Raw genomic sequence first — 25,496 nt, 5'->3', positions numbered from 1 at the left:
GTGTAATAATTTGGAAACATGAGGAATGTTCCAAGTGAAAAACATGTTTTCTTAGTACCAGAGCCAGTGAGGTCTGCTGATTACTTTACACCAGTAATCGTGAATTGGACATTGTGTTCTTCTGGACAGTGCAGAAATGGGATCAACAACCAAAAGCAACAAACCGGCTTTGTAACAAGCCCTTATTATGCCGTGATATTGTAGTGTCAGGGGAAGAGGTGTAACTGCTGACATGTTCCAGAGAACCGCATTACCAGCTGAGGCTTCTCATATATCACCTAGTATAAAACCAATGCAATGTAAAAATACTTCGTAGTGGAAATCCTAACTTCCCTTTGGAAGAACCAATACTTGCCTGAAAACTTTCTGTCTTCATCCTCCACACTAGAAGAATATTTTTCCATAGGAGAGCACGGGTTTGCTGAAATATTTTTGAGGCTCTCTTGAATATCCCCTGCATTTTTCCAGCTAGGATAAGAAAGAATATCATTTAGAATAAACCAAATCACTGGGAGTTAATATATTTACTTAGGTAAACAACACTTCAGAGGAAGCCAATAACATGCCAAAGGTTAAGAGCTTTTCTCCATTTTACAATTTGGACAACCGAGGAGAAGTTCGAAGGAAATAGTCCAAGATTGTGCAAGGGAACAGAGAGCTGGGTTGGACTCAGCTGCCTCTTCCACGTGCACAGATTCATCCTTCTTCATCCCAAAGAGGCTTTGTAGAAAGAGGCATTCAACTGGCTATAGTTTAATTCTTCATCCACATGAAATTAACAGCAGAAAAGCCAGTCCGTCCTGTACTAAAAATGTGAGAGGATTGAATGGCATATAGAAAAAAGAAGATGTAAATTTTTATTTTCTTTTTTTTTTATGCAGCTATTCAAAATACATAAAACATACGTGATCTACAGCAGCGTTGTCAAGTCCAGCTCCTGAGTGCAGTAGCTCTGATTTACGTTGCACACACAGCTGAGCCTCAGATCCTGCCTTTCTTGCAGTGAATTTGTGTCTCGCCTTAGACATGCAGTTTGTTGGCAAATCACCGCTCATCTGCTCTAGATATTGTAACTAGACCCTGAAACATCCACCTTACATACATGCCTTCTCCCCACATCATCTATAGGGGGAAGGCAGCTGCCACCCTGGAGGTGGTTAGATGCTAGAAGTAGCCTAAAACAGATGCTGCCAACATCTCCCTTAAGCAGGCTGGTAAGAAACCAATTTGTCATGTTTTCACCCAAACGCTAACATAATGAATTATAACTCTAGTATAGCTAGAGCAGGGCAGCATTAAAACACCAGTGTGCTTCTTTATGTCCTCCTAAATGCTGAGCAGGGAGTATTTATTGGGGGATATTTTTTATGGGGAATATTTATTTCAACTCCAACTTTGATCATGTGGCCAAGCAGCAAATATCCTGTGCAAGAACAACAGCAATTTCAGAGTGACTGGTTTCACGACCTTCCCAGAAGGAGAGCAGGGGAGGGAACCTCAGAACATGTTTTTGTGTTTTAATCCTTTAAAACGGCTGAAACATAAAATCAAAGCAACCTCAAACACATTGTGCTCTTTTCCCCTTGGACATCGTTTCCTGATTTCGTGGATTGGGCAGCTGGAGTTAATAAACGGTTCTACTACTCTGTTCCCCTCATTGTTTGTTTTTGGAAGAATTAAATATTTGCATGCTCCAGGGGCAATGGATCCAGAAACCCTATTTACACTCTGACTGTTAGCACAAGGCTTATCTCCTCGGTGCTCTGCTTTCCCTGCCTGGAGCTTTCTCCCGTGCTTCCCCATCGTAGCCTACAATGAAGGTTAAAGGCAATTAGGAAGGGATTTCTAGGAAGCGCTACTTTTTTTGCCCAGGTCTGGATTTCAGTCGTTGTGAACCGAAAGCAGCAGCCCAGCCCGGGATGTTGGGGCTGTAAACAAAGGTTCACGTGTTTGGATAACATGGAAAACATGATGGTCTTGTAAAAATGGCACTGAATCTCTACAGTCGCAACAACACTTCATTAAAAAAAAAGAGATGGAGCAAATCTAAAACTTTTTTTAAAATTCCAACTAATTTTCTATCAGTTTTAATCTTATTTTTACCTTTGTAGCAAGAAGAAATTACTCCTGGAAGCTGAAACACGAACCCAGAAAGTTAAACAAATGATGCTGCCTACAAATGCTACACAAACTTCATCAGGAAGAATTTCAATTTCAGTTAGATATCAAAAGACACAAAACGTAAGCAGGAAAGGTGCCTCTGCAAGACTTGAGATTCAAACCTGCAGATTCAGAAGACAAAACCAAACATCAGAAATGTATTTGGAGGCAATGGTGTTTGAGAAGCCTTAAACCACTAAGAGCATCACTTGTAAAAGTGGGTGTCTCTGGAAGCATTTCCCTTCCGAGGGCTCAGTAAATCACCCAAACTTCTTGCTCTCCAGGAACACGCTCTGCAGGCATTGCAATAACTTTTACTGGGATCCTGTGTCTAGCTCTGCTGTACCAAAGGTTGTCCCAGGAAGGCATGTCCCATATAACCACTTTATTTATCTACCGTTTCAGGGATTGCCTATTTGGCACCTTCTCAGATTTTTTTTTTCCCTCTAATGAAAACTTAATAAAGCATATTGTGACTAACTCCAAAAAGCAAGTTGCTCTTCGGGAGTACTGGCAGGAACCTCTCGATGCTGGCTACGAAGACAGTAATGTGCGATGCATCTTGTGCTTCCCAGAGGAGCCGCCGGCTTTCCGAGAGCCAATGATTAATCCCTGTGCTTGGGGAGCGGAGAGGAGAACGTGCTCTCTCCATACCCTCCTGTTTGCCAGTTATTGCAAACACAAAAAACTGCATCTGGCCCCTACGCAGCCCTGTCTTTACCTCCTGACAAATACGAGACGGATTTGTACTGACTCCACTCTAACACACAGTTTTGGAAACAGTTCTTTTTCCTACTCTCAAGTCAAGAAAAACAGCTCTAAGCCTGCCCTGTATCAAAGTTCAACACTTTAATTCATACAGAGACGTAAAATTTGGGGGTACGCGTTTTTAGAAGCTTTTATTGGTGACAGCAAGGCTGGAGGAGGGGGAGCAAAGGCAGGGATCGATGGCTGGGAGGATGCAGCGCTCAACCTGTGGCTCTTCGCCTAGACCCAAAGTACATCAGTGGTGAGAATCAAAATCCACGTGCATCCAGAAATGCAGAATATTTTTGCTCCTTTGCTGCTTAAACATTTTGATGCGAAGCTTAACGTTTGTCAGAGAACAGAGCTGGAAAGTACAGCTCTTATGCATTACACTGCGTAACACTGTTAACGCAGCTTAACACTGTATTAAGATAATAAGGAAAAAATTAATCACCAAACACAACCCCTGCATGAAAATGCCCTAGGTATAATTTTTCCCTTAACAAAAGAGAAATATGAAACTCCTTACCTGATAATGTGTTTTCCATTAGAAATATGCCTCCTTCAGCTCTGAGATGTCTGGGCTCTTCGTCTCTTTGCAGTCCTGGAGAGGGTTCAACGCTGTAGCACAGCCCGATGGCCATGCCCCTCTCCAGCCTGACGTCAGAGTCCGGTCCTGGCGGTGCAAACGCTCTCAAGGCTTCTGGAGCAACAACCCAACCAGGGAGCAATACCTACAACCAGCTGGCCTATAGCTTGCGGATATTAACACTACATTTTGCAGTATTTAATAGGACACGTGCATTCTGTGCAATATAACAGCATGTTTCTACCAGGCTTACAAGTCCTGGGGAGAGCCGCAGCAGGAGACCTGGGTGCCACGAGATGGGGCGAACGCGAGCTCCCAAGCGGTGGCAAAGCAACCTCGTCCCTGCCCGAGCTTCTCTGGAGGGAAAACTTCACCACCTTCTCCCCGTCCTGCTCACAGCCTGAGCCAGCAAGCACTCCTTCCTCTGCAGAGGCGAATCCTGCATCCGAGCACCAATGGGATTTTTATTTCTTGTTTCTCTTTTCCCCTTTGTTTTAATATTTTTTTTCTCGTTTCCACTCCTTTTAATTGCTTTTCCAGCAGCTGTCACACAGCTGGAATCAGGATGGAGTTTGTTCGGTTTTTTTTAAAAAAATAGGTTTCCAATGGATCTGCATTCAAAACAGGGAGGTGAGGAAATCAGATAAGCCAGGAAATCCAAATGAGTTGGAAGGGTGTGCAGCCACACGACAATTCGAGTAAAGGAATTTGTCTGTCCTGGAACTTCAACAGCTTGAGGACTCTGCAACTGATTTGCAGAGCTGACTAAAACCACAAAAGCCGTCTGGTTGTTGCTTAACAAAAGGCCGTAGCTCTTCTGCAGCTGCTGATTTACTCATTTTCAAGGAACGAGCTCACTGAGGAGAGGAGCAGAGCCTTTTCCTGCATCACTTCCCATTGGGCAACAAGCGAGAAATGGGGAAGGCAACTTGTAACCGCAAAAAAGCACAGGTGAGATGCACTTCACTAAAAAAAAAATACTATGTTTCTGACACATGCCCTGTGCCATATGTTGTGTGCTGGCAGTACCTGGCACAGCGCGGAGCCCTGGCACACCTGCACGTTATCTACAGAAAATGCATTTTAACATAAAAATGACACCTGCTCCGAGCGCTCCTTGGGGTTTCCCCTCCTGGGTACTGGGTGCTCCTCCTGGCTCTGCCGCTGAAGTGGGACCCCAGTCCAAGGCAACCCGTTGGGGCTTCACTGAAAAGCAGCAAGAGAGCACATAGCAGCTCAAAATATCATTAATTAAATCCTCAAGTGGTTGCTCCACAGGATTTCTGAGAAGGAGACTCAGGACCAGCTTTGGATCAGCCCTGACACCTACCAGGAGGAGGAGAGGGGCTGAGGATGGAGCCAGCATCCTCCGAGGGCAACAGTCGGAGCAATGCATTTCAGGAAAAGGGAGAACTGAAAGCCCCAGGACACACTTATCAAGGAGAAATTCAGCATGATAAATTAGGGACTTTCTGAAGATCTCTTAAAGGAAGCATTACAAGGGAATGGATTAATTTTACAGCTTAAAAAAAAAATAAAAAATGGCATGCTGCCCTTAACACACCATTAAAGAAAAACTAGTATGAAAACATGGGAACTTCCACCAAGTTGAGGTTAAATTTCTTTGGGGTTGTTTTCCTCCCCGCTGAGGGGTCTGGGGAGACCGAGGCACAACCCCCTTTCATTTTGGTAGGTCCTTAGCTGGCCCAGAGGGCTGGAGGTGCACCTCCTGCTCGGCGGCGGGTCGCGCCAGGAGCTGGCAGTCCCGCACGGCAGCTGAGGAGCAGCCAGCGCACTTCATCCCTGGAGACCACGGTTTCGTGTTCCAGCTTCAGCCAAACCCCTCACCAGCAGCATTTCACCACCCCTCGCACCACAGCGAGCACCCAGCCAGCCACCCAATGAGTTCATCTTGGGCATGGATCCAACCAGAAATATGAATTTTTTTTTTTTTTGGTGAGGTTAATTTTCAAGTGGACCAACATGATTCATCCCTGCAGATGCACGACGCAGCGTGCCAGGAGCACGCAGCTGCCGCGGGGTCACTTCTAGCCTGAAGTTGGGCTGAATTAATCTGGCTGCAAAACGTGACACAACTGCGGGTGGTCAAATCGCAAGTGTTGCAAAATTGCAATTCCCTGAATTAAATTAAAAATATGCAATTGCTGCAGCCTGACACCCCCAGCCATGCCAAGAGCCGGGGCCCCCCCGTGCTCTGCCCAAGCCCACTCTCACCTGCAGGCCCTGGGTGCTCCAGGGAACAGCAAAGGCTTTTGAAAACAGTCCCCCTATTTCTAGCACATCAAAACACACGCATGATAGCGACGCAAGCATTTAACAATCCAATCCATCTTTATTTTGGTAGTACTTTCTGCTGGAAAAGGAAAAACCTCAACTTCGCTGTATTTGTAAAGTGGTAAAAGAAAGACAGGTGTATAAAATAAACTGCAAATGATTCAAAGTGCCTGACGGCAACATCGGGAGGAGCGTTACAAACGTGTCACCTTTCGACCAGATACCTTCTGTTTCTGCCAACAGAGTACTGGATGTCAGCTACATAATAGACTTCACTCGCTATACAGAGATATTTTTAAATAAGGGCTTTTCTTGGTAATGTAAACAAAATCAGACACATTAAATTCCTCCATAGAAAAATACAACCTTAGAGTAACACCACAAAGTAAATGCATCTTCCAAGTTTTGGATATACGAGCTAACCATTTCTCACAACAACCCTGCAAGGTAACTAAAACCGTTACAGCTGGGAACGGTGGCACAAACTGAACTGATTTGCCCCAAGTCCCAGAGCCAGCCCGAATCCAGCTGCCTCGGCTCTGTTTTATCTCCTAGAGCACAAACTGGTGCGGCTGGGATTTGGCATGTCACCGATAACAGCTCAACAAAGGGACTTAAAACCGCACGAATAAAGCTCTCGCATTTCCAGGGGATTCTCCGGTTTAATTTCGCATGTGTTTTTCCCTATTCTGGCAATTACAGACATCACATGACACTGTGAAAGACTTCTGGTTACAATACATTCTGATTACAGTGATGTTTTGGGGTGGCATCTTACGCCACGTTGACACATGATGTCACCACGCCAAAAAGATCCCACCACACCGAAAAGATCCCACCCAAACACTCCGTTAACTTCATGAGCCAAATTCTTTGTACGTGTAGCTGTGTAAATACAGTGCCACCGACCAACTGGGTTACTCCAGGGTAAACAAGAACAGTACCACGCTGAGCGAATCTAGATGCTACTGGAAGTCTTCGTATGATCCATTTGAAACATTAGAAAATAATAAACGATTTGAAATAGGGTGATGTCATCCAGACAGTATCGAACTACTTCACAGACTATTAACTCTGACTATAAGTTAAAGAATAAAATTAAGACATCAAGCCTAACAGGTCACAACTGTACGTTCGGAAGTTCGCATGGACAGAGCGTGCTGGGCATCGCTGGACAGATGTGCAGATGACACTCAGCTGAAAAACCGTTTACAAAAAGAGATGGAACTAAGAAATGTGGGATCTAGAGAAGATGCACTTAGCTTGTATGTACAGACACGGGAAAGTATCGCGAGACAAAATTCTTCATCCCACCTTTGCTCAAAATAAAGGAAAATGCTGAGACACTGGCGAGCAGCAAGGATGCAGCTGGGAGCAGCGGGCTGGGGGTTCCCAGCGGCTAAATAAAAGGCCGCGTAATCAAAAGAGCTGAATTTTGGTCATTCTTCTTTTCTTACAGGGAAGCCTCAGCCCTAGAAAGGTTGCTACTGGAGCTGCAGTTTAGAGGCTGGTGCTGTAATCCTGTTCTTTACCTCCGTTTCGCTTCCAGCACAGGAGAGTTGGGCATATGCAAGTACCATGGCTCAGGGCGCATCAAACCGGGCAGATTCATGGCCTGTGCTCTTGAGGGGAAGGGACCTTCCCCTGGGGAAGCAAACGGGACCTCCAGGTGTTTCTGCAGCTCTTGGGCTCAAATCTAAACTACAAAACAAAATCTGTACGTTCATATGCAATCTACAGGTACAAAAGAGGAAGCAAAAGTTGTACATAAATAGTTCACATCTCCCCACAGTAGAGTAAGAAACGAATGAAAACAGATTTTGGCTCAACGTGATGATAAACCGTTATCAGACACATACCATACCTTATTGCCTGATAATTACAAACAGTTGGGACACAGAACTCCACCTTAACCCACATTTTTTTGAGTTTTTGCAAGACAAACAAAGGTCTTTTCTAACTTTAATGTGAAGATATATAATCGATATGACTTATGAAGCCAATGTTTCGATATAAATGCATCTCTCTATTTGTTCATTGCAGAACACAATGAACTGTTAAGCACTCTTTAATTTCACCTTATAAAACTAAAAAAGTGATGATAGCTTTGTGTAGAAAAAACAAAAAAATAATATATTTTCAACATATATCTGTCATATCTTAGGATAGAGGATCACATATTCTGCTCTTAGTGCTTCTACGCAAACCAAAGGCACCGTTCCTACTGATGAGGTTGTGAATTTGGATCTTATTGTTTTGGGTTTACGAAGGTGAACGAAAAATTGCCAGGCCAGGACAAAGCAAATGTTCCTGTGCTGAGCACACTACTGCATTACTGCTATCACAACAAAGACAGATTAGGACATGCTGTTGCATGTACTTATGAATTCACTGCTGAGAAAAATGAAAACTTCTAAAAAGGACTGTCTCTAAAAACAGCTGGCAGGATACACATCGTTACACCCAACAAAAGAATGAGACTGTTTTTAATGAAGACAAGAAATACTCATATCTCTGGAAATCCTGTAACTACACAGTTATGTCTCTGTACTTTTACCAAGCAGGGGAAAGAAAGCATCCACTTCTGTACACCCCCTTTAACCCTACAGTGCATGCATTACAAACATCAGTGCCACCCAGAACGGCAGCATGAGTTAGCCACATCTGCCAACTTGCAGTAGAAAGGAATATAAGTGTCAACAATGCCATATTATATCTGTAAATGAATATTTTCACATTGGCTGGATACGAAGCTAAACTCGCAGTGTAATTCAGGACCCTCTTTGTAGCGAATACAACTACTGTGGAGTGGTTTTTCCCCGCTCTTCTAAGCAGGTGCATCTTCTAAGCATAAGCAGGGACTGATCAGCCGGTGGGGGAGCAGGACCTTGCAGGGACACGTGTCTGCACGGCACCTCGTCGGGCTGGCAGCAATGCCCAACTGAGGGCACGGCAAGACCCTGCGAACCAGCGAGCGGGTCCCGTGGGGCGGGATGCTCCAGTGGCAACTGGTTTTGCTCAAATGCACGATTTCCAGTAAGGACAGCCCAACCTCAGGCACCCAGCCCTGATGCCGGTGCAGCATGGCCGAGGAAGTCAGGCAAGTGCTCCTGCCCAAGCAACCAACACCAGGAGATGGCCGACGGTCGTGGCAGTATCTTCTCACTCAACACAAACCGGTAAACAGCGAGGGGAGAAGGAATTTCAGAACAGCCAGAGTAATGGTGGGGATGCTCACTGCTTCCACCGCTATTGTGGTGTTATTCCTAAGGCCAGGATGGTGGAACACGCTCAGTGCTTCCAAAAATGACTCTCCTTGTCCATCCCAGCTCCAATGTTTTCCATGCACACCCCCCAACATGTGTGCAGAGGATCATCGCTTGCACAAAACACGAGCTGTTGAGCAGATCTGGACTGTAAGGAGCTCAGAAAACGACTCGGTCTTCCTGCGTCCTCTCCCACCACAGCGTGCTGTTCAGGGTGCCAAAGCTGCTGTCCTCCTCCTCCTGCTCTTTAGCAAGCTCCACAAAAACCTGGGACAGACAGAAAGGATATGAACACGCCATGCTTCTTGTAGGAACTTCCTTGGTCACAAATAGAATTCATGGTAAAAATCTCACGGATATGGAACGTATTGCTTCATCTCCGAGTAGGAAGTTTTTAGTATTTTGGGTTTTTTCTCCTTGCTCCTACCCTCCTGCCTCATTTCAAGAGCACAATGAAAAGGAAGTTGAACCAAATACACGCTGAAGGACATTTATCGTCAGCAATAACTAACCCAGAATAAGCAATAATAATCCTTAGCTTTACTCTCCTTCCACAGATGAACAGCAATGCCTACCTTTTGAATAAATCAAGAGTGGCATTTCCACTAACGTCACAAATTTATTTTGCTCCAGTCACTGCAGCTGATGCATCTTATTTTCAAAAGAAAGGAGAAAATGGGAATAAAGAGAGGAAGAGAACTGACAGTCCCAATTCACTTTGGAAAAGGGGACTTCAGTTCCCCAAAAATGCCCGAACAGGCAACAGCAGCGGCCCCAGCTGCCTGAAAGCCAGGCACAGGGGACAACCTGCCTGCACAGGGCTCATCTCCCCCTCCATCCACTACGATTCTACGACTTGTCCAGACGGGATGCGCGACTCCTATATGGCAGGGACAAAGTGAATCCACCCTGGACGCCTGCGAAAACTCCATCAAAAAACCTCCAACAGCTTTGCCTGGCAGGGTTTACTTCCAACAAAATATAATTTGCTTTAACATACCTGTTCTAGTGTTGCCTGAGAAAAGCTGTACTCCTCAATGTTAAAGGTGTGTTTTACTGTTGAAAGAATTAATGAGAGAGCATATTTAGGGATACTTCAGTATCTGACACAACTGGATTTAAAGCATTTTAAGCTGGTACAATCGCTCACTCTTGATTTCACAAGAAACAGAGTTGGGGACAGCAATAATAATGGAAAAAATACATTAAATAAATTTGGAACAAAAATGCAGAAGTGCCGCTGCATGGCAATGTGTCAGTTATGGGAGACAAAATGATTTCTGTATGTGATGCGTGGCAAGTGCTTAATTACCTTCTTCCAGCTTGGAAAAAGAATGTGAAAGCGACTGTACATCTTCTTTAGGAATTTTATACGCCAAAATAGAAGCAAAACTGCAACAAAGAAACACAGCAAATTTAGGTTCAGGTAAAACTACACAAAGCAAAAATATTAATATCCAAGTGAATGGATTTAAACTGATTTTCTGAAGGTTACTCCAGGCAGTTTGGCTAGTCATCATCATATAAGACAACAGGAACGATGCAGTTCCAGGAGACCAGCTGGTTTATAATCTGTCTCAGAGATCCAGGTCCAGGTATATCAGCTGAGACCCACCTGAGACTGCTCTATAATTTATATGCTCTTCAGCTAAGATTCAGTCATTTATATTCTGCCTATAAACTCATGAAAGAAAAACTGCTGCCCAGGACTCCCAAAGTTATGAGGTTTTGCCTTTCAAATGACCTCAGAGGGAGGGCACAAGATCTCTCGGGACTTTGCATCATCCAGCAGTTCCTGCAACCCAGACTCCAGAATACGGAGCTGCTTTACCCCACACATTTGCTTCTGAAAAATAAACTCTCCTCCAAATCTCCTGCATTGAGGAATGCTCCTTACACGATGCCTGCAGTGCCTTTTTTGGAGAGTCTCATCAGCAGTCACCAAGCCAGACCCTTGAGTTCACACGGCAGAAATTCAAAGCTGTTGGGAGAAAGCCAACCAACCCACCCTCAAACTTTGAGGGACACCCAGAAAATGTTCAAGCACTTCTAGATAAGGGCCAGTGATTCAGATTTTACCCCCGATCGGGGGGCCCGATCAAGGAGGAAGCCTCCAAGCAACAGCTATGCAGAAATTGAGTTTTGCTTCCTCCGTGCCGAACATCTGCACGCAGGGCTCACAGCCACCGCCCTGGCAGCTTTGGCTGCCCTGCAAAACGCTTCCTCTTTTTTTTTTTTTTTTAAGCTACATGTAAATAGTTTTTGTAAATTTTAGTATCATGGCATTCCTTACTCGGTTCCAAGGAGCTGCTGAGAAATCAGGGGTTTGTATTAATATCAACGTTTTCTGTGTATTTGTTGAAGTTTACCTTTCCTGACGATTCGCGTTTGGGAAGATGTGCAAAATCTGGCTCTGCAGATACTCCACCTGCCTTACATCGGCTGTTTCTTTTAATTTCATTTCCAAGAAGTATCCTCTGCCAAACTTACTCTTCAGGTGTTGGACAGTACCTATACATCTACCAATTGCAGAGAGAAAACAAGAGTTGTACGTGTTATACCACACTCAAAAAGCAGCCTAACTTCTAACAGACCCTTTTAGCAGTTTAATTTTGCTCCAAGTTTAAGGTGCAAAAAAATTGTCTACCTCTATTTTCGAAGAAATATATTCTAGCTGACAGCTGTCCTATCCTCCCTGCCACAACACCCGCGCGCAGGGGAGGGCTCCGGTGGTACCTGAGCTGCCCAGACACCAGGATGGCCACGCGGTCACAGACAGCATCCGCCTCTTCCATGTAGTGAGTGGTCAGGATAGCTGCTCTCTCCTTATTCTTAAATGCTGCTCGAATTGCCCGCCTACAAAACATAACAAAAAAAAAAAAATCCCTGAATAAAACATTTAAAACATTTGGCACATAAACAGTAAATCTTGGGTTAGTAGGACAAGAGGACTGTGATGGTCAAACACAAAACCCTTTATTTCACGTACCAATACTACTCCCACAGCAACAATTAACATCTGATTTTTTCGCGATTACTCAAACCTCATACTCAGATGACTCAAATCTCATACTCCTTACCATTATTTTAAAGATTTCTTTTGACTTTCAAGCTTTTAACCTCCAAGCTGTTCTGGGAGAGGACACAGAAGAAGTGCACCTGGCACTAAGGCAGTGTTGATTCCCTGTCTATGGCTCTCCCTAGTGTTAACAGGGATAATGCACACATAAAATCAGACAAATCCCCAAAGAGAAACGAGCCTGTGGCAAACACAGCCCTGGTGGCACTCACCACATGTGCTGCTTGGCTTTTGGATCCATCCCGGTCGATGGTTCATCCAAGAGCGTGACTCGTGGGTTGCCCAGCATACTCAGGGCAAAGCACAGCTGGAAGAAAGGCAAAGGGAAAGAGTAAGGACACAAGGGCTGCTGGAGGCACCCAACATGGCATCTTGAAAAGCTCCTCCATACCTTGCGTTTCAGCCCTACGCCCAGCTTCTTCGTTGTCTTCTGCAGGTGGTCTTTTAAATCCAGGGCACTTGCGATGCTGCAGAAGGGGGAGGACCGCATGTGAAAGAGGGTAATGGTTCAGCTTCCCCCTCATCACATAGTATGCAAACAGTCTCATTTGAAGAACTCATTTGTATACAAAGTATAAGAAAAACAGAACAATAAGCAGAACGGGAGCTGGGCGCTTCCATACAAAACCACCTCCCCCGTAGAGGAGCCCAGGGTGACAACCTAGAAACAGCTCCAAGCCCTGGCCTCCCCGTCCTTGCAGCCCCTGCAAAGGTCATCATTACTTTAAAAAACTTTAAAAAACAAAACCAAGACCCAATACCAGTTGAATTTTGTGTGGCTGAATCTGTATCTTCTAACCTACAAATTCACGCTTGCTGAATTTGCTGAAAAGATCCAATAAAACATAAATGAAAAAAAAAATTGCATTAGGAAAAGTGAAAAAAAAAAAGGCTAAGAAAAATATAGCTAAACCTTAAACATTTTATAATAAACTACTTACCGTTTTATGACTTCCTTAACATCAGACTGACTCATTCCTTTGATAGCACCGTAAATTTCAAAGTGTTCCTGCAATGTAATATCTGGCCAAAGTGGATTCGTCTGAGGACAGTACCCCACAAATTTCACTGAGTCATCTTCACTGTTCAGGCCAAAAGAATAATCTCCCATCAGAACCTGCAAGAAAAATATAATATTGAGTAAGGTCTATACAAGTTTCAGAACTGTTTTTGTAAACTTTTAGCAAAATCCACTTGGGAATGCTTGCAATAATAATAAAAAAAAATAAATATAGATTCATTTTCTATTTAGTTTGTAGCCTGCAACATACCTGCCCACTGGTTGGTTCAATCTCTCCAACAAGCATATTAATTAACGTGCTTTTCCCAGCTCCGTTGGGTCCTAACAAACCCAGTATTTCTCCTAAAGAAAGGACGACACAAAACATTGCCCATGAGGTCAGATAAATGGATTCAAGATTGTTTTTGTAAATAAAACAGCTCAACAGCAAGTAACTGAACTCCAACCTTTTTTTAGACAGAGAGAAACATGTTTTGTTGCCACTTTCTTTATTTTTCTCCCCAGAAGAAATTCCTTTCTTTCATCAAACTCTTTGTGCAAGCTGCTGACCAGGATTGCTGGCATCTAGTAGAGAAGACAGAAATGGCTGCAGATCCCAGCAGCTCTGGGAAACATCTCAGTTTGGGTTTTGGGTAGTGCCCATGGGCGCACGGCATTACCTCCCCGCTTTTGGGGCTGCTCAGTATTTCTTGGACTCGCAGCCTCTCCGCCTTCACGTCTTCATCTTCGTTCTCATCATGCGGGACGTCTGGGAACTTCCAGGTTTTGGCTTTTGTAAAACATTTTCTAATGGGAAGAAAACAATGTGACGCCTCTGCTCGGCATTCAGTTGAGATTTGCTCGCTGCTTTGATGCAGAAAGCAATCTGTGTTTGCCCCAGGAGTAACATATTTATGCAGCACATCTGAGAAGGCCCAAAAGAGCAAAAAGAGCCGTCAATGACGACAACTATGTCATCTTTATGCTGAACTCTTTGTTGGGGTATGGCATCTCTAGCCATGCAATGGGAAAGTTCCCCTATTTTTTATATAGGGGACATCCTCACAAAATTCCTGATTTTGCACTGATATAACTTAACAGGAAGTTAAAAACCTATTTCTGCACTTTATTGACTAAATTTCAGACAACTAAAGGTAGGAGAACAAATTCTTTAGACACTTGAGATGGGATATAACCACAGGTAGTTTATTTTCTGCAGTATCCCCCATAGCTATACACGGCATACTCCAGTTTAATTACCAGCATCGTTTCTCAAAATGGCTTCTTTAGACTATTACTTTTTAAAAGTCTGTTCAACAGACACACCTGAAAAACAGATCCTCTCTAACTGTCCTCCCTCCGTTCTTCAGCTCAAAACATCGCAGTAGGAAGAGCCACACGACACACTGCAAATAGGGCTAGAACAGACAAATACAGTTCTGGTTACTTGGAGCGCTGCCAGCCCTCCAAGGCTGGTGATCCTATAGGTGACCCTATAGGTGATCCCACCAGTGCAATGAGTGACAAGAAGCACCAGGTCTTCACCACCACAGAAGTGCTGATGTTTCAGAGAAGATTAGATATACCATTACATGCTGCTCAGTGGGTCAACATTGAGGACACTGAGACCTAATGGCAATTATTTGGTTTTTGGAGAGAGAAGGGACTGTCCCCTGCTCTGGAGTTCTTGCTCCATCAGCACAGACTCCCATAATAATCAGGATTAATATCGGCACCGTTAGTAAGACTACTGAAGCAGCAGATGTTGAGCTGGTGGGCACAGCAGCTTTTACTGATACTGTTCGTGCTGCAACAGGCTGCAAAGCTGCAGGCTCCAGCGATGCTGAACATTAAATCCAATCTTTATTAACAAAGATGCCTGAACAGAAGGGGCCTCCCAGCAGGAGTTAGCAATTCTCTACAGCAAATCTGGCAAATAATCAAATAACCATGCTTACAGCTATAACTGCTACCAGGAGCCGGTCCCATGGGTCGTAGTATCCTCCGTCCTTTCGCTTGCCTTTCCATGAGACCTGACAATGCAAAAAAATACGTTCAGCTAAACAATCACCTACCAGAGACTGCATATTCTATAGGGCACTTCACTCTCAAATCAGCCATTTAAGTTACATTGCTCAAGCCCTTTCTGAGCTCTGCAGAGACCCTGCTTGCACAAGTCTGAGGCCAGTAAACTTCCATCAAAGTCCCAGGGGCTGCTCCTGGTTTAAAGCCACCGACTCCCAGCTAACCCATCTCCCATCACTGGGTTTGCCAAGTCCATAGGCTGAGAAATGCATGGTTTTCCTTTAGATATTTAACGAAAGACTTGCTTCTTTCCTCATTTTAAAACTGCAACACTTTGCTTACAGGAAAAAGGTGACTCTTCAGCAGCAGTTGCTATTCTGCATGTGTTAAATGGCTATGGATGACATTACACCACTAGGCAGCTGACTGCTATCATTAAAGACACCCACCCAACCCCAGCCATCTACAAATGCTCTGGAGAAGACATCCTGTGCCCCCTTACCTTTATAAAACAAATCAGACAGCCAATAAGGGGATAAATAGGAATGAAGATGGAGAAGACATAATGCAGGATGGTGGTTACCAGGTAATAGTCCAGAAAAAAGGCCACTTCAGTGACAACCGTACAGAGCAAGGCTGTCTGTACAAAAGAAAAGGGAAAAAAGAGTCCATTTTCATTCAGTTCAGACTCTCTAAGCGTAAGTTATCTAATCTGAGGGACATTTTTTAAAGCTTTTATCATTTAGAATATGGCAGTAATACAGAGACATTGGTAAATGTTTCAAATTTCTTGTGCATTAAGGAGACGCGGTTAAATAAAATAACTGGGAAGCCTGTTGTGGCTCTGGAGGTAACCAATCTTCCCAGCTAACTGAACTCAAGGTAAAGTTACTCACCACTGAAAATATAAATGACCAAAACTCTTTCGTATTCTGGACTTTTTTAAATGTGAAGGAGACCACGTAAGTGAAGAGCACGACTGATGGGACATAACCAATCAGGCAAAAAATCTGCAAAGATAGGAAAGGTTTCTCAGGAAATGTACAGCAAGAACCCAGGGGTGAATTTTTTGTATCAGCTGGAATTACTTTAGTGTGCTACGTAACTCTGGATTCATCTTTGCCACTTATTTTGATATAATTTGCCGCCTTGGTACATACAGCATATACTATTCGAGACACAAATAAGAGAGTACATGGATAGGCAGGAACCTCACTCACTCAGTTGCCTTTAAACTATTTCCCACTGTTTTTTATAACACAGGCTTTCATAAATGTTGACCTGAAGATTTTGGCAAATATTAGGAATTCCACCCTTCAGCGCTAGCCTTTTCACAAAAATTAAAACAAAGGTAGATGCACTGATAGAAAAATAGCCCTGCAGTGCAACGGTCACATCCCAAGCCTGATTAACTCAGAGCTTCTGGGAAAGCAGCTAGGAAAATCTGATTCTTCTCAATTACAGCCAATATCTCAGGGAAGCCCGCTCTGAATATAAAAAGACATGAAGGCTTGTAATCTCTTCGATTTCATCATACGCTGCAATTCATTGCGGAGCTGGTCTGTGTTCAAAGTCACCGTAACCTTGTCATTAGCAGCACGCCGATGCAAATGGAGCAATTATCAACTGGCAGCAAAGAGCGCAAGGCAGACTGAACTAGGAGGGCAAAGGAGGACAGAGTATTTCCTTGGAAGATCCTGGTATTTTAAAGCTCCATTTTATTTCAGTTCTGTATGAAACTCCAAATTTGAGTATTTTTTCCCCACAGAAAGTACTACTATTTTGCCTTTGGTGCAGCCTGACTGGTGCCTCCATGCCAGCAGCCTTAATTAGACATTTTTCCTGTATATCGGTTGGAAAAAGTCTGCTGAACCATCTAATAAAAATAAGCACTTCTGGAAAATAACATAACCATGCTCTCACATCCCCATGTGTGCTCCGGTCCCCACCGCACTCACCACAGCAAGGAACTTGCCAACGTAGAAATAAACGCCGTAGTGAAAGGCGAAGAGGCTGCCTATCATCAGGACAAGGATGGAGAGAAACAGCGGGAGGTCGACAACGGCTTGCCCAGTCCAGTAAGCTGAGGGATAAAGCCCTGCTATCTTCAGCTGCGTGTACGCTTTGATCTGCAACAGGAAAAGAAAATGCAACGTTAATTAAATGTTACTTAAAATTAACGTTATGCTAATCTGCCTCGGTGTGTCAGCAGGATCTTGTTTTTCCTTCTAATACACTGCTTTTACACTGACGTGGCATCAGCGTGTTACCCAGTTACTGCTGATTTTAGCTGCCAAAGAAGCAAAAAGCATTTCCACGGAAAGCAAAAGGGCTGTTCCCAAATCCGCTCTACCCCAGGCAGCAAACAGCAGTCACATCCATACTGCCTCTTATGGCAAAAAGACGCTACTTGAAATACCTCTTAATGCCGAGGTTTTTAAGTTCCTGTGCAGTCTATGAACCCACATCTGGGAGTTTACCTTATGGTTTTCTGCATTGTCCATGGCAAAATAGGGTGGCATTCCAGTAATAATGATTCCCAGTAACACAGCTTCAAAATAGATCTCTAGTCTGAAAATTGTGTCTGGAAGATTCTGAAATATAAATCAGATTTCTTCAATACCAAAATGGGCATGACCAAAAAAACGCATTTAGAATCAGAACATGACTGCAAATGCTAAAACGTATATTCTGTGTATCTCAAGATCATCTGAGCCGCAGCATGAGGAAAAATACCTATGGAAGTTTTTGGAGTATTTATAAGAGTGTCTAATAAACTCCTAGAGCGTTTCTCTCCTGCAGCAGGTCCTCTCCTCTCCCAACGGCCACCCCAGCTCTGCCCAGGAGGCAGCAGACCTCCAGCATCCCCATATTCAGCCTCCAAGAATTGCAAGTAACCTGTAACAAACCCGTAACAAATTCCCAACAGGACATCCTCTTTCCAAACCCCTTTTTCCTCCGCTTCCACAAGCTGCGGAACAAAATCCTGGCACCTTTCAAGTCCTCCTCAATTCTGCAAAGGTCCGTACCACCAAGGACTACTCCATGGGCTTTGGCTACTGGGGCCAATCCTTCCTAACGGTGCTGTGCAGAGCATAGCCCTTGCTGCTGCAGACAGTCCCAATCAGCTGCTCCCTTCATTTACGGCACGTTTTTACACTCCCCCCCTCACCCCAGGGACGCTTTGCCACGCACCGCGTGTTTAAGGGTGATTTTGGCCGTGCAGCCCCCGCTGCAGCCATGGGTGCTGCTCACCTGAACGAAGGGGTTGCTCCAGATTTGAATGCTCTCTGTCACATTTAAATTGCGCAGAAGTAGATTGCTGACAATATTCATCAAAACTGGCAGGGAATGCACCATGGTACTGTTGAATATGACCGTGAAAACATAGTTCTGGAAAGGAAAGTGTTTGCTATGTTAATTCTTCTGCATGAAGGGTAATATCCTGAGAGGGCTCTCCTATGGGCTTAATTAAACCTGAACATCAGGAAAAATCTTTGCATAATAGAGTATGCTTTGCAGGAAGCTCTGGGCTGCTCAGGGTGGGTGTAACATGTAACCTAGTTCAGGAAAACAGTCATGCTCATAGAGAACAAATTATTGGGAATAAATTCCCAGAGTGTTTTATGCAACTGTGACAAATGATGCTCCAGACAATTACAGTCTGAAAAACAAAGCATACAATGACCTGCACTCCTATGTTCTTGCTAATGCATTTAAAAACCAGACAGGCAAAAATTTACATTAGCTAAGGGCTGCGCTGTCACACTAATATTAACAGTTTGCAATGAATAAAAATGGGAACAAGACACAGAGCTGGCATATTGCGAAGCAGTTCCTTTGCTGGAGATTAAATACGACCCCGATGTTCAAATCTTTCTGATGCTCCTTCAGTGACCACGCTGAAATGAATACTTACAATCCAAGAAACTCATTTTTCTTTACACATGAGAGCACCATGGAATTATACTTTTGTCAAATTGTATAATTCAGCCAGCATAAGTAAAAAAAGAAAAAAAAAAAAAAAAATAAAAAGAATTTCTATGCCAGGTCTCCTGTGAAGTAAAACATGTCTCTTGGCTTTTTGTATCCTTGTGGGAAAGAAAGGGGGATGGAAGTTTTATTAGTCTACCATAATTACCATTATGGAAGAACATTTATTTTGGTAATATTTCCATTCTGTTAATACAAGTCCTCTTTGCAGCCCTCTTCTATAAGCAATATTACATTATATTATTTGATTACACGACTCAATACGTGCCTTTCAAGCAAAAGTACAACAAACCCAGCCCCTAACCAGCTGCTTGTCCGCTCTTTGGGATACGACCGAGCCAGTTTGTCCGTCTTACCTGTCTGGATTCAAGGTCAAACACGTTTAAAGCTGCACTGTGAGGTGCAGCTGAGACGTAATCACTGCCATTGAACATCTCCAAGAGTACGTTCATGCTCCCAAGAGAGCGGACAATGTCATCGATATCCGATTCTGGTGTAAGACAGAGAAAACAACATGATTACTCATCACCATCTTGGAGTATTTTACACAACATTATTGATGAATTTTCCCACTGATCTAACCCTATGATGAAAGATCCCTGTTTCCCTACATGTTGTCCCGATCCAAAGTCGGGGGAGGTTTCGATACGATCCCAAGGACGAGATTAAGACGCAACACGTGACCACCAAAGAGAGTCCTCTGTTATTTTGAACAGCACGACTGTTTTTATTGCAGCTTCCCACTCAACAGCCTCCAAAGCATTCAAGAAAATTTTTTGTTTATATTCTCCAATTAATTTGTGCAAGTCAAATGCAGCAGCGAGGAAGCGGAGTTGCCAACAAGCATTATCAGGATACTCAAAGCTTCAGTTGAACAGAGGATTAGCTAAGAGAGCAGGACACCAGTGGCACTTTGATACAGTGTCCAGAGAAATTAAGTTGTATGAAGGACAAATTCCCAATAGCTCAAACAGATGCTTGTTTCTATTGTTTGGATCGCTGCTACGTGCTTTTAAAACATCTGAAGCTGAAACAAAAAGGAATTTTCCAAAATGCTTTGTAGCAGGATTTTAATGTTGATGTATCTAAATGTCTCTCTGGCCAGTTCCTTCATACGGGTCATCTTTTGATATAGCAAGCACAAGGCTGTGAGACACAGGAGGAGAAGGAGGAAGATCTCTGAACCAAACCCTACGGCACAAAGGATACTCACTCTCTACCATCTCTGGGTACTTGGAAACTCCTCATTTGGGTTAATTTCAAGGAAAAAGTTTGTTCCAAATCCCCAAAGTAGCAGACACTATCTTTCTCCACCACGTGAAATGCTATCTTTAAAGAGAGAGGTGGAGACAGGAGCTACCCCCACGGAGCATCTCTGCTCTCCTACCTGTGGAGTTCTGCAGCAGAAGACGACTCCTGTACTTGTGATAGTCCTCCCCGGGCTTCAGCAAGTACAAATCAGGGGAAAGTTTGATAGCAGCTACAGAATTTTTGATGATGTGGTGTATGAAAAACAATAAAATTTGAACTACAAGAAAAATCAGAAAAAGCAACAACCTGAAAGAAATAAAAGTTTTGGTTTTATTAAAATTCAGCAAAAGCCAACCCAGTTTATGTGCATGTTAAAACAACATCTCCCTTGCCCCAAAAAAGCATGTATTCAACAGTAACACTTATTATTGTTGAAATGTAACTATGGGAAAAAATTAATCGCATCATGCCGTTTCACTGGTATCATTCCAACAGGTTTTGAGAATTTTGTATGTAAGTGAGAAAGCCCCAATACTTACATAACTCTCACGCATTTATTTTCCCGCTTGAGACTAAGAAAGTGAACTTTTGCTATGGTGGAAACCTGCTTCTTCCAGAGGGCTGTATTGCTCATTGCAGGCGCCTTCGTCTCCGAGAGCATCAGGAGGCTCTGCTCCATATCGTCAAGGGATTTTGTATCCACCTCATCCTGCACTTGCTGGGAATTGAACACGCTATAATCTGAAAAAGAAGAGAGTAAAACTCTACAAATCTGATGCTCTGTCAAAGCTATGCGGTTTGAAATGGTAGGGCTGAAGAAAGCTGGGTGGCCATCAATTCCTTCCCCTTGCTATTGGGGAAACCATCTCATCTCATCCCCATCTCTCAACCCCAAGCTCAATGACTCCAACCCACCCCAAATCACCCGCACAGCAGAGCCTTAAGGCAGATGATACAAATTTCTGCCACTCAAAAGGTGCAACTTGCCCCAATTTCCTATCATTAGCCTATGTATGCACCTGTGTTACTCAGCACCAGCATATTCAGCTGTTAAACCCTCTTCTACCCACGCAAAAGCTTTGTGGAGCAGGATACTTTACTAGTCTGTATCACAAAGAAAGCTCTAGAAAGATTAAGACAGCTTAAACAATTCAAAGTTGACATCAAAAGAGGAACTGATTCATTCTGGAGTAATATTAAGCGGTCCCAACTTTTCATTTGAATTAGAAGTTAATTTAAAGGAGGGGAAGAAAGACAAATTCAGCTATTTCAGCCTTAAGTGCAGGCTACTAATAGTACTGTTCACGCAGAAGGCTGGAAATAAATTTTATACTGTGCATTTACAATTTCTGGAAAGTAAGCTCCATTAGGTAAATAAAGCACATTTTAAAAAGCTAGCCATAAAAAGTGCAACTGTAAAGCAAAGAAGTTAGATGTAAGTACACTGGATGAAAAATTAATTACTGCAGAGACAGCCAGTAAAAAGCTTTTCCCCTGGATCCTCCTAGAATCACTCCCCACCCAACTCGTGGCTTTTGCATGTTTTTCATGTTAAATATTTCAAAAGCCTGGAACGCCGTGAGACTGCAGGAGCCCCATGCTGCTGGATGTAGCACTCTGCGAGAGGATTTTTTATTCTTACCTCCATAGCAAAAGTTCTGGCAGTGACATGGCACGGACAATTCTACACTAATTGAAACTAAACCAAATATGAGGGAAAACAGGAAAACAGCCACGGTCCATCCCACCTGCTTGATCGATCTCTGCCTCAACTTCCAGCTTCAGATAGACATCCTCCAGCGTTGTCATAGAAACGCCATAGGTGATAACACCCAAATGGGAATGAGTGTCGAGGTCAGAAAACAAGCCTGGAGACAGAAGTGAAACATACTGGTTGCTCTGAAACAGGATTACACCATCTTCCTGAGAGACCTTCAAGCCCATCGGAGGCATCCCTAAAGCCTTCTGCACGGTACTCTGAACAGCAGGTAACGTGCAAATATGGTTGCTTAATTATGAAGACACGGGTCATGGCTTGAGAACCAAGGTTGGGCTAAGCTCCTTTTAGCACAAAACTTCAACCTCTGTGGTCAGGTGTGGGAAGTGTGGCATGTTTTCCCAAAGCTGTAGTGTTTATGAAAACCACCTCAGCATCCTAGAGCTCCTGGGCTCAGAGCTGCCTCCTGGCTGGCTGCGAGGGCTCCTCTCCGGGAAATGCCACACACAGGGACTGCAGGACGGCTCATCCTACCTAGATCCTTGCCCAGGCACAGGGATTTTACAAATAAAACCACTGAGTAACTTTATATATATATATAAATACCCAGATCTGTAAAGCCAGCTTAACTGGGCAGGAGATCCTGGACAGTATGCACAGCTTGAAGACCAAACTGATGTTCAGAGTGAGAGCACTTATTAGCACCTTGGGATATAAAATGCTATTGGGCTCTCGCCAGTCCTATGAAGTGAAGGACTTGACAAAACGAGGAGTTTCAGAGCCAAGGTCACATTGAAGGGAAATGCAAATGCGTAAAACGGGAAGAGCAGTCAGATACCCAGTGATGCTCATCAGATCTTCGCAATTTCTTCTGCCCCAGGGGCTGAGGCATTTTCCTAACCTTGGCTTCTCCTTCAAACAGTTCAAGGGAATTGAGGATGCCTGTTTTTCAAAAGTACACACAGTGGCTGCTAAAGGTAAAGCTAATAAATTATTAACTGGTTAAATGCAACAGGGAAAAAAGCATTTATGAAATACGAGCCGCATTCACATCAGTATTGATTCTCCCTTAGCTTTCCACATAGCGCAAAGGACACACCGTTTCTTCCATTTTCTCCTGGAAGATGAACAAGGAGCCCTGTGTAGGACGGATCAGATAATTGCTGCCATCTAGTGAAACCAACACATCTGTTCCACGCTCCCTCTCACCACTGAATTTTAAGGCAGTGACACAGTGCTCTTTGTGGCTCACAACAAGGGGGATTGATTACTGTAGGCCTTGGGGCTTTCTGGCTTCCCGCTGGAGGCCAGCCCTGCTCATTAAAATGCTCTGCAATAAGATGATGCTTCTGCAGGACGAGGGGACTCTCGGATAAAAGGGTCTCTTCACCCTTCTGCTAAAGGCACCTCCCCAGCACTTGCTGTCGGGTACCCGCATCCCTCGTAACACACCACAACCCCCGTGGAGGAGGCGACGAGGTCCTCGCTCGCCTGAGAAAGACCTCGCCGACTGAGTATCAGCTAAATCCGCAAAACAATAAATACGTATAAAAACACATAAATGCAGAAGTGACAATTTAACAAGAATTGCAGGCTACAGCCACGCTTGATGGATTTCTCTTCTGCAGCCATTCAACCCTGCAGCAGAACAAAACCATCAATACCTGCGAACTTGTCCATGTCCTTGAGCGGCAAGGTGTACACGAGCTGCTCGTCATTCTCCTGGATCAGGCTGGCTCCAGGTATGTGCTGCCTTATCAGCGAGGTCGTAGCTTCCGTGTTGCAATAGGCATCGATGTGCATACTGAGAAAACGCACCACAAGAAACTGGGGTTTTTAAAGCTTGCTTTTCTCCTTACACCAGCATCGGAACTAGCAGCCAGCAGAGAACCAAATATTCAGTGTGAAGATGATAAAAGGATCTTTTTTGGGGGTAAGGGGTGCTATCTTACAGATTTCAACAGAAAACAATAAAAAAGATACACGATGCCACATAACAGGTATCAGACAAAAAGATTACCTCAAGCGGTAGCCAATTCCCCATTTGCTTTTGAGAAAGAGAGACGATCCAAGGCATTTTAACATCCCTTGAGAAATCACAGCTTTACGATCTAGAAACAAACAAACAAAAAAAAAAATCAGAGGACTGCTCATTTCCTCCAAAAACCAACTATATATTTCAAATAAAGGCATATACCACGGTTAGGGAAGCATCGCTTTTTGCTCTATACCATGACTGTCGCTCAGGGACTGGGTACCCCGGGCGGTACCCAGGGGGTAGCGGCAGGACTCACCGGCGAGGATATCCGCCTCGTCCATGAAGTGGGTACTGAAAACGGTCACGCGATTCGCTTTTCTGTTTTTCAGGAGGTTCCAGACGATGTGCCGCGAACACGGATCCATACCCGCAGTTGGCTCATCCAGCAGTAAAACCTTTGTGCAAAACCAAGAAGCGTTTGCAAAGCCATATCCACGTGCAAGGTATTGACCTCAGGAAATCCCACCTACGTAACAGATACAGGGCTTTTTGTTTGAAGCCTGCTAGTTAGTCCTCTAAAACATATAGGAAACATCCTAGAGTAAGCAAGGCACCTGTCTTCACTACACTTTGAATAAATTAATCTCCTGTCGTGACAAATGGAAAAATCATATAGTAAGTTCATGCCACAGTCTGTTTTATTCTGTTTCTAACACAATTATGTTTAGCTATGGATTCATTCCTTCTATTAAGGGATGGTTAAATATACACACATGCTTTTAAAATCCCAGTGAACTGTCACACGCATCATTTTTAACTACAGATCTAAAAGCAGTCCCCATTCTTACAGGCCAGAAATAATAGATCTGTAACACAAAAGAGCCCTCTGGCTCCGTCCCTGCTCCAGGTGCCTGGATGGCTTTGCAAGGCAAGGCTCTGACAGTGTCACTGTTGGGGGCTAAATGTTACCTGCCAGAAACAACATAAAACTTGTCATGCTTTTTATTTCACAAAGAGATCAAATCCAGAGCTACTGCCATTAGCTAAGCCATTAACACCCTCGAGCATAAAAGCTGAGCTATTGAAGTGATTTTAATTGTTTAAACCACAAATGAGGCAGAGGGGGGAAAGTGACAGTTGCTCACAGCAATAATTTCTGCATCTTACATATTATTATATGCATGAGTCGGTTTTGACAAGAGACACCAACCCTTCGGTGAGTCAGTGACACCAAGTCGGGAACGCCTCCGCCACCCTCACCTTTGGGTTCCCGAGAACAGCAACTCCCACCGACAGCCGCCGTTTCTGCCCCCCGCTTAGTTTTTTAGCTTGGTTATCTCTGATAGGCTGCATATCCAAATCCAACAACACTTTCTGCACCTTTAAAACATAAGAA

At 43.9% G+C, this 25,496-nt stretch overlaps 1 protein-coding gene across 4 annotated transcripts in view; it reads right to left on the bottom strand.

Annotated features, from left to right (window-relative positions):
• Positions 1 to 5,841: 5,841 nt before the first annotated feature.
• ABCA5 (ATP binding cassette subfamily A member 5) overlaps positions 5,842 to 25,496 on the bottom strand; it is a 33,782-nt gene continuing 14,127 nt past the window's right edge. For all 4 annotated transcript variants that reach the window (XM_082326732.1, XM_082326733.1, XM_082326731.1 and 1 more), the window contains 26 exons: positions 25,361 to 25,480; positions 24,417 to 24,555; positions 24,143 to 24,233; positions 23,787 to 23,926; positions 22,154 to 22,273; positions 20,945 to 21,146; positions 20,542 to 20,711; positions 19,511 to 19,644; positions 18,417 to 18,554; positions 17,642 to 17,755; positions 17,120 to 17,290; positions 16,058 to 16,171; positions 15,664 to 15,801; positions 15,095 to 15,169; positions 14,463 to 14,554; positions 13,817 to 13,943; positions 13,604 to 13,721; positions 13,408 to 13,499; positions 13,078 to 13,253; positions 12,528 to 12,603; positions 12,349 to 12,443; positions 11,794 to 11,913; positions 11,427 to 11,576; positions 10,370 to 10,449; positions 10,058 to 10,113; positions 5,842 to 9,324 (listed from right to left, as the gene is read on the bottom strand). In XM_082326732.1, coding sequence (XP_082182858.1) covers positions 9,217 to 9,324; positions 10,058 to 10,113; positions 10,370 to 10,449; positions 11,427 to 11,576; positions 11,794 to 11,913; positions 12,349 to 12,443; positions 12,528 to 12,603; positions 13,078 to 13,253; positions 13,408 to 13,499; positions 13,604 to 13,721; positions 13,817 to 13,943; positions 14,463 to 14,554; positions 15,095 to 15,169; positions 15,664 to 15,801; positions 16,058 to 16,171; positions 17,120 to 17,290; positions 17,642 to 17,755; positions 18,417 to 18,554; positions 19,511 to 19,644; positions 20,542 to 20,711; positions 20,945 to 21,146; positions 22,154 to 22,273; positions 23,787 to 23,926; positions 24,143 to 24,233; positions 24,417 to 24,555; positions 25,361 to 25,480 — 3,156 coding nt within the window. In that variant the 3' untranslated portion in view covers positions 5,842 to 9,216. The remainder of the gene's footprint in view (positions 9,325 to 10,057; positions 10,114 to 10,369; positions 10,450 to 11,426; positions 11,577 to 11,793; positions 11,914 to 12,348; positions 12,444 to 12,527; positions 12,604 to 13,077; positions 13,254 to 13,407; positions 13,500 to 13,603; positions 13,722 to 13,816; positions 13,944 to 14,462; positions 14,555 to 15,094; positions 15,170 to 15,663; positions 15,802 to 16,057; positions 16,172 to 17,119; positions 17,291 to 17,641; positions 17,756 to 18,416; positions 18,555 to 19,510; positions 19,645 to 20,541; positions 20,712 to 20,944; positions 21,147 to 22,153; positions 22,274 to 23,786; positions 23,927 to 24,142; positions 24,234 to 24,416; positions 24,556 to 25,360; positions 25,481 to 25,496) is intronic.

This window comes from Platalea leucorodia, assembly GCF_965183815.1.
Source record: "Platalea leucorodia genome assembly, chromosome: 14".
In the NCBI taxonomy this organism is placed as follows: domain Eukaryota; kingdom Metazoa; phylum Chordata; class Aves; order Pelecaniformes; family Threskiornithidae; genus Platalea; species Platalea leucorodia.
This window is presented reverse-complemented; position numbering and strand designations above follow the sequence as displayed.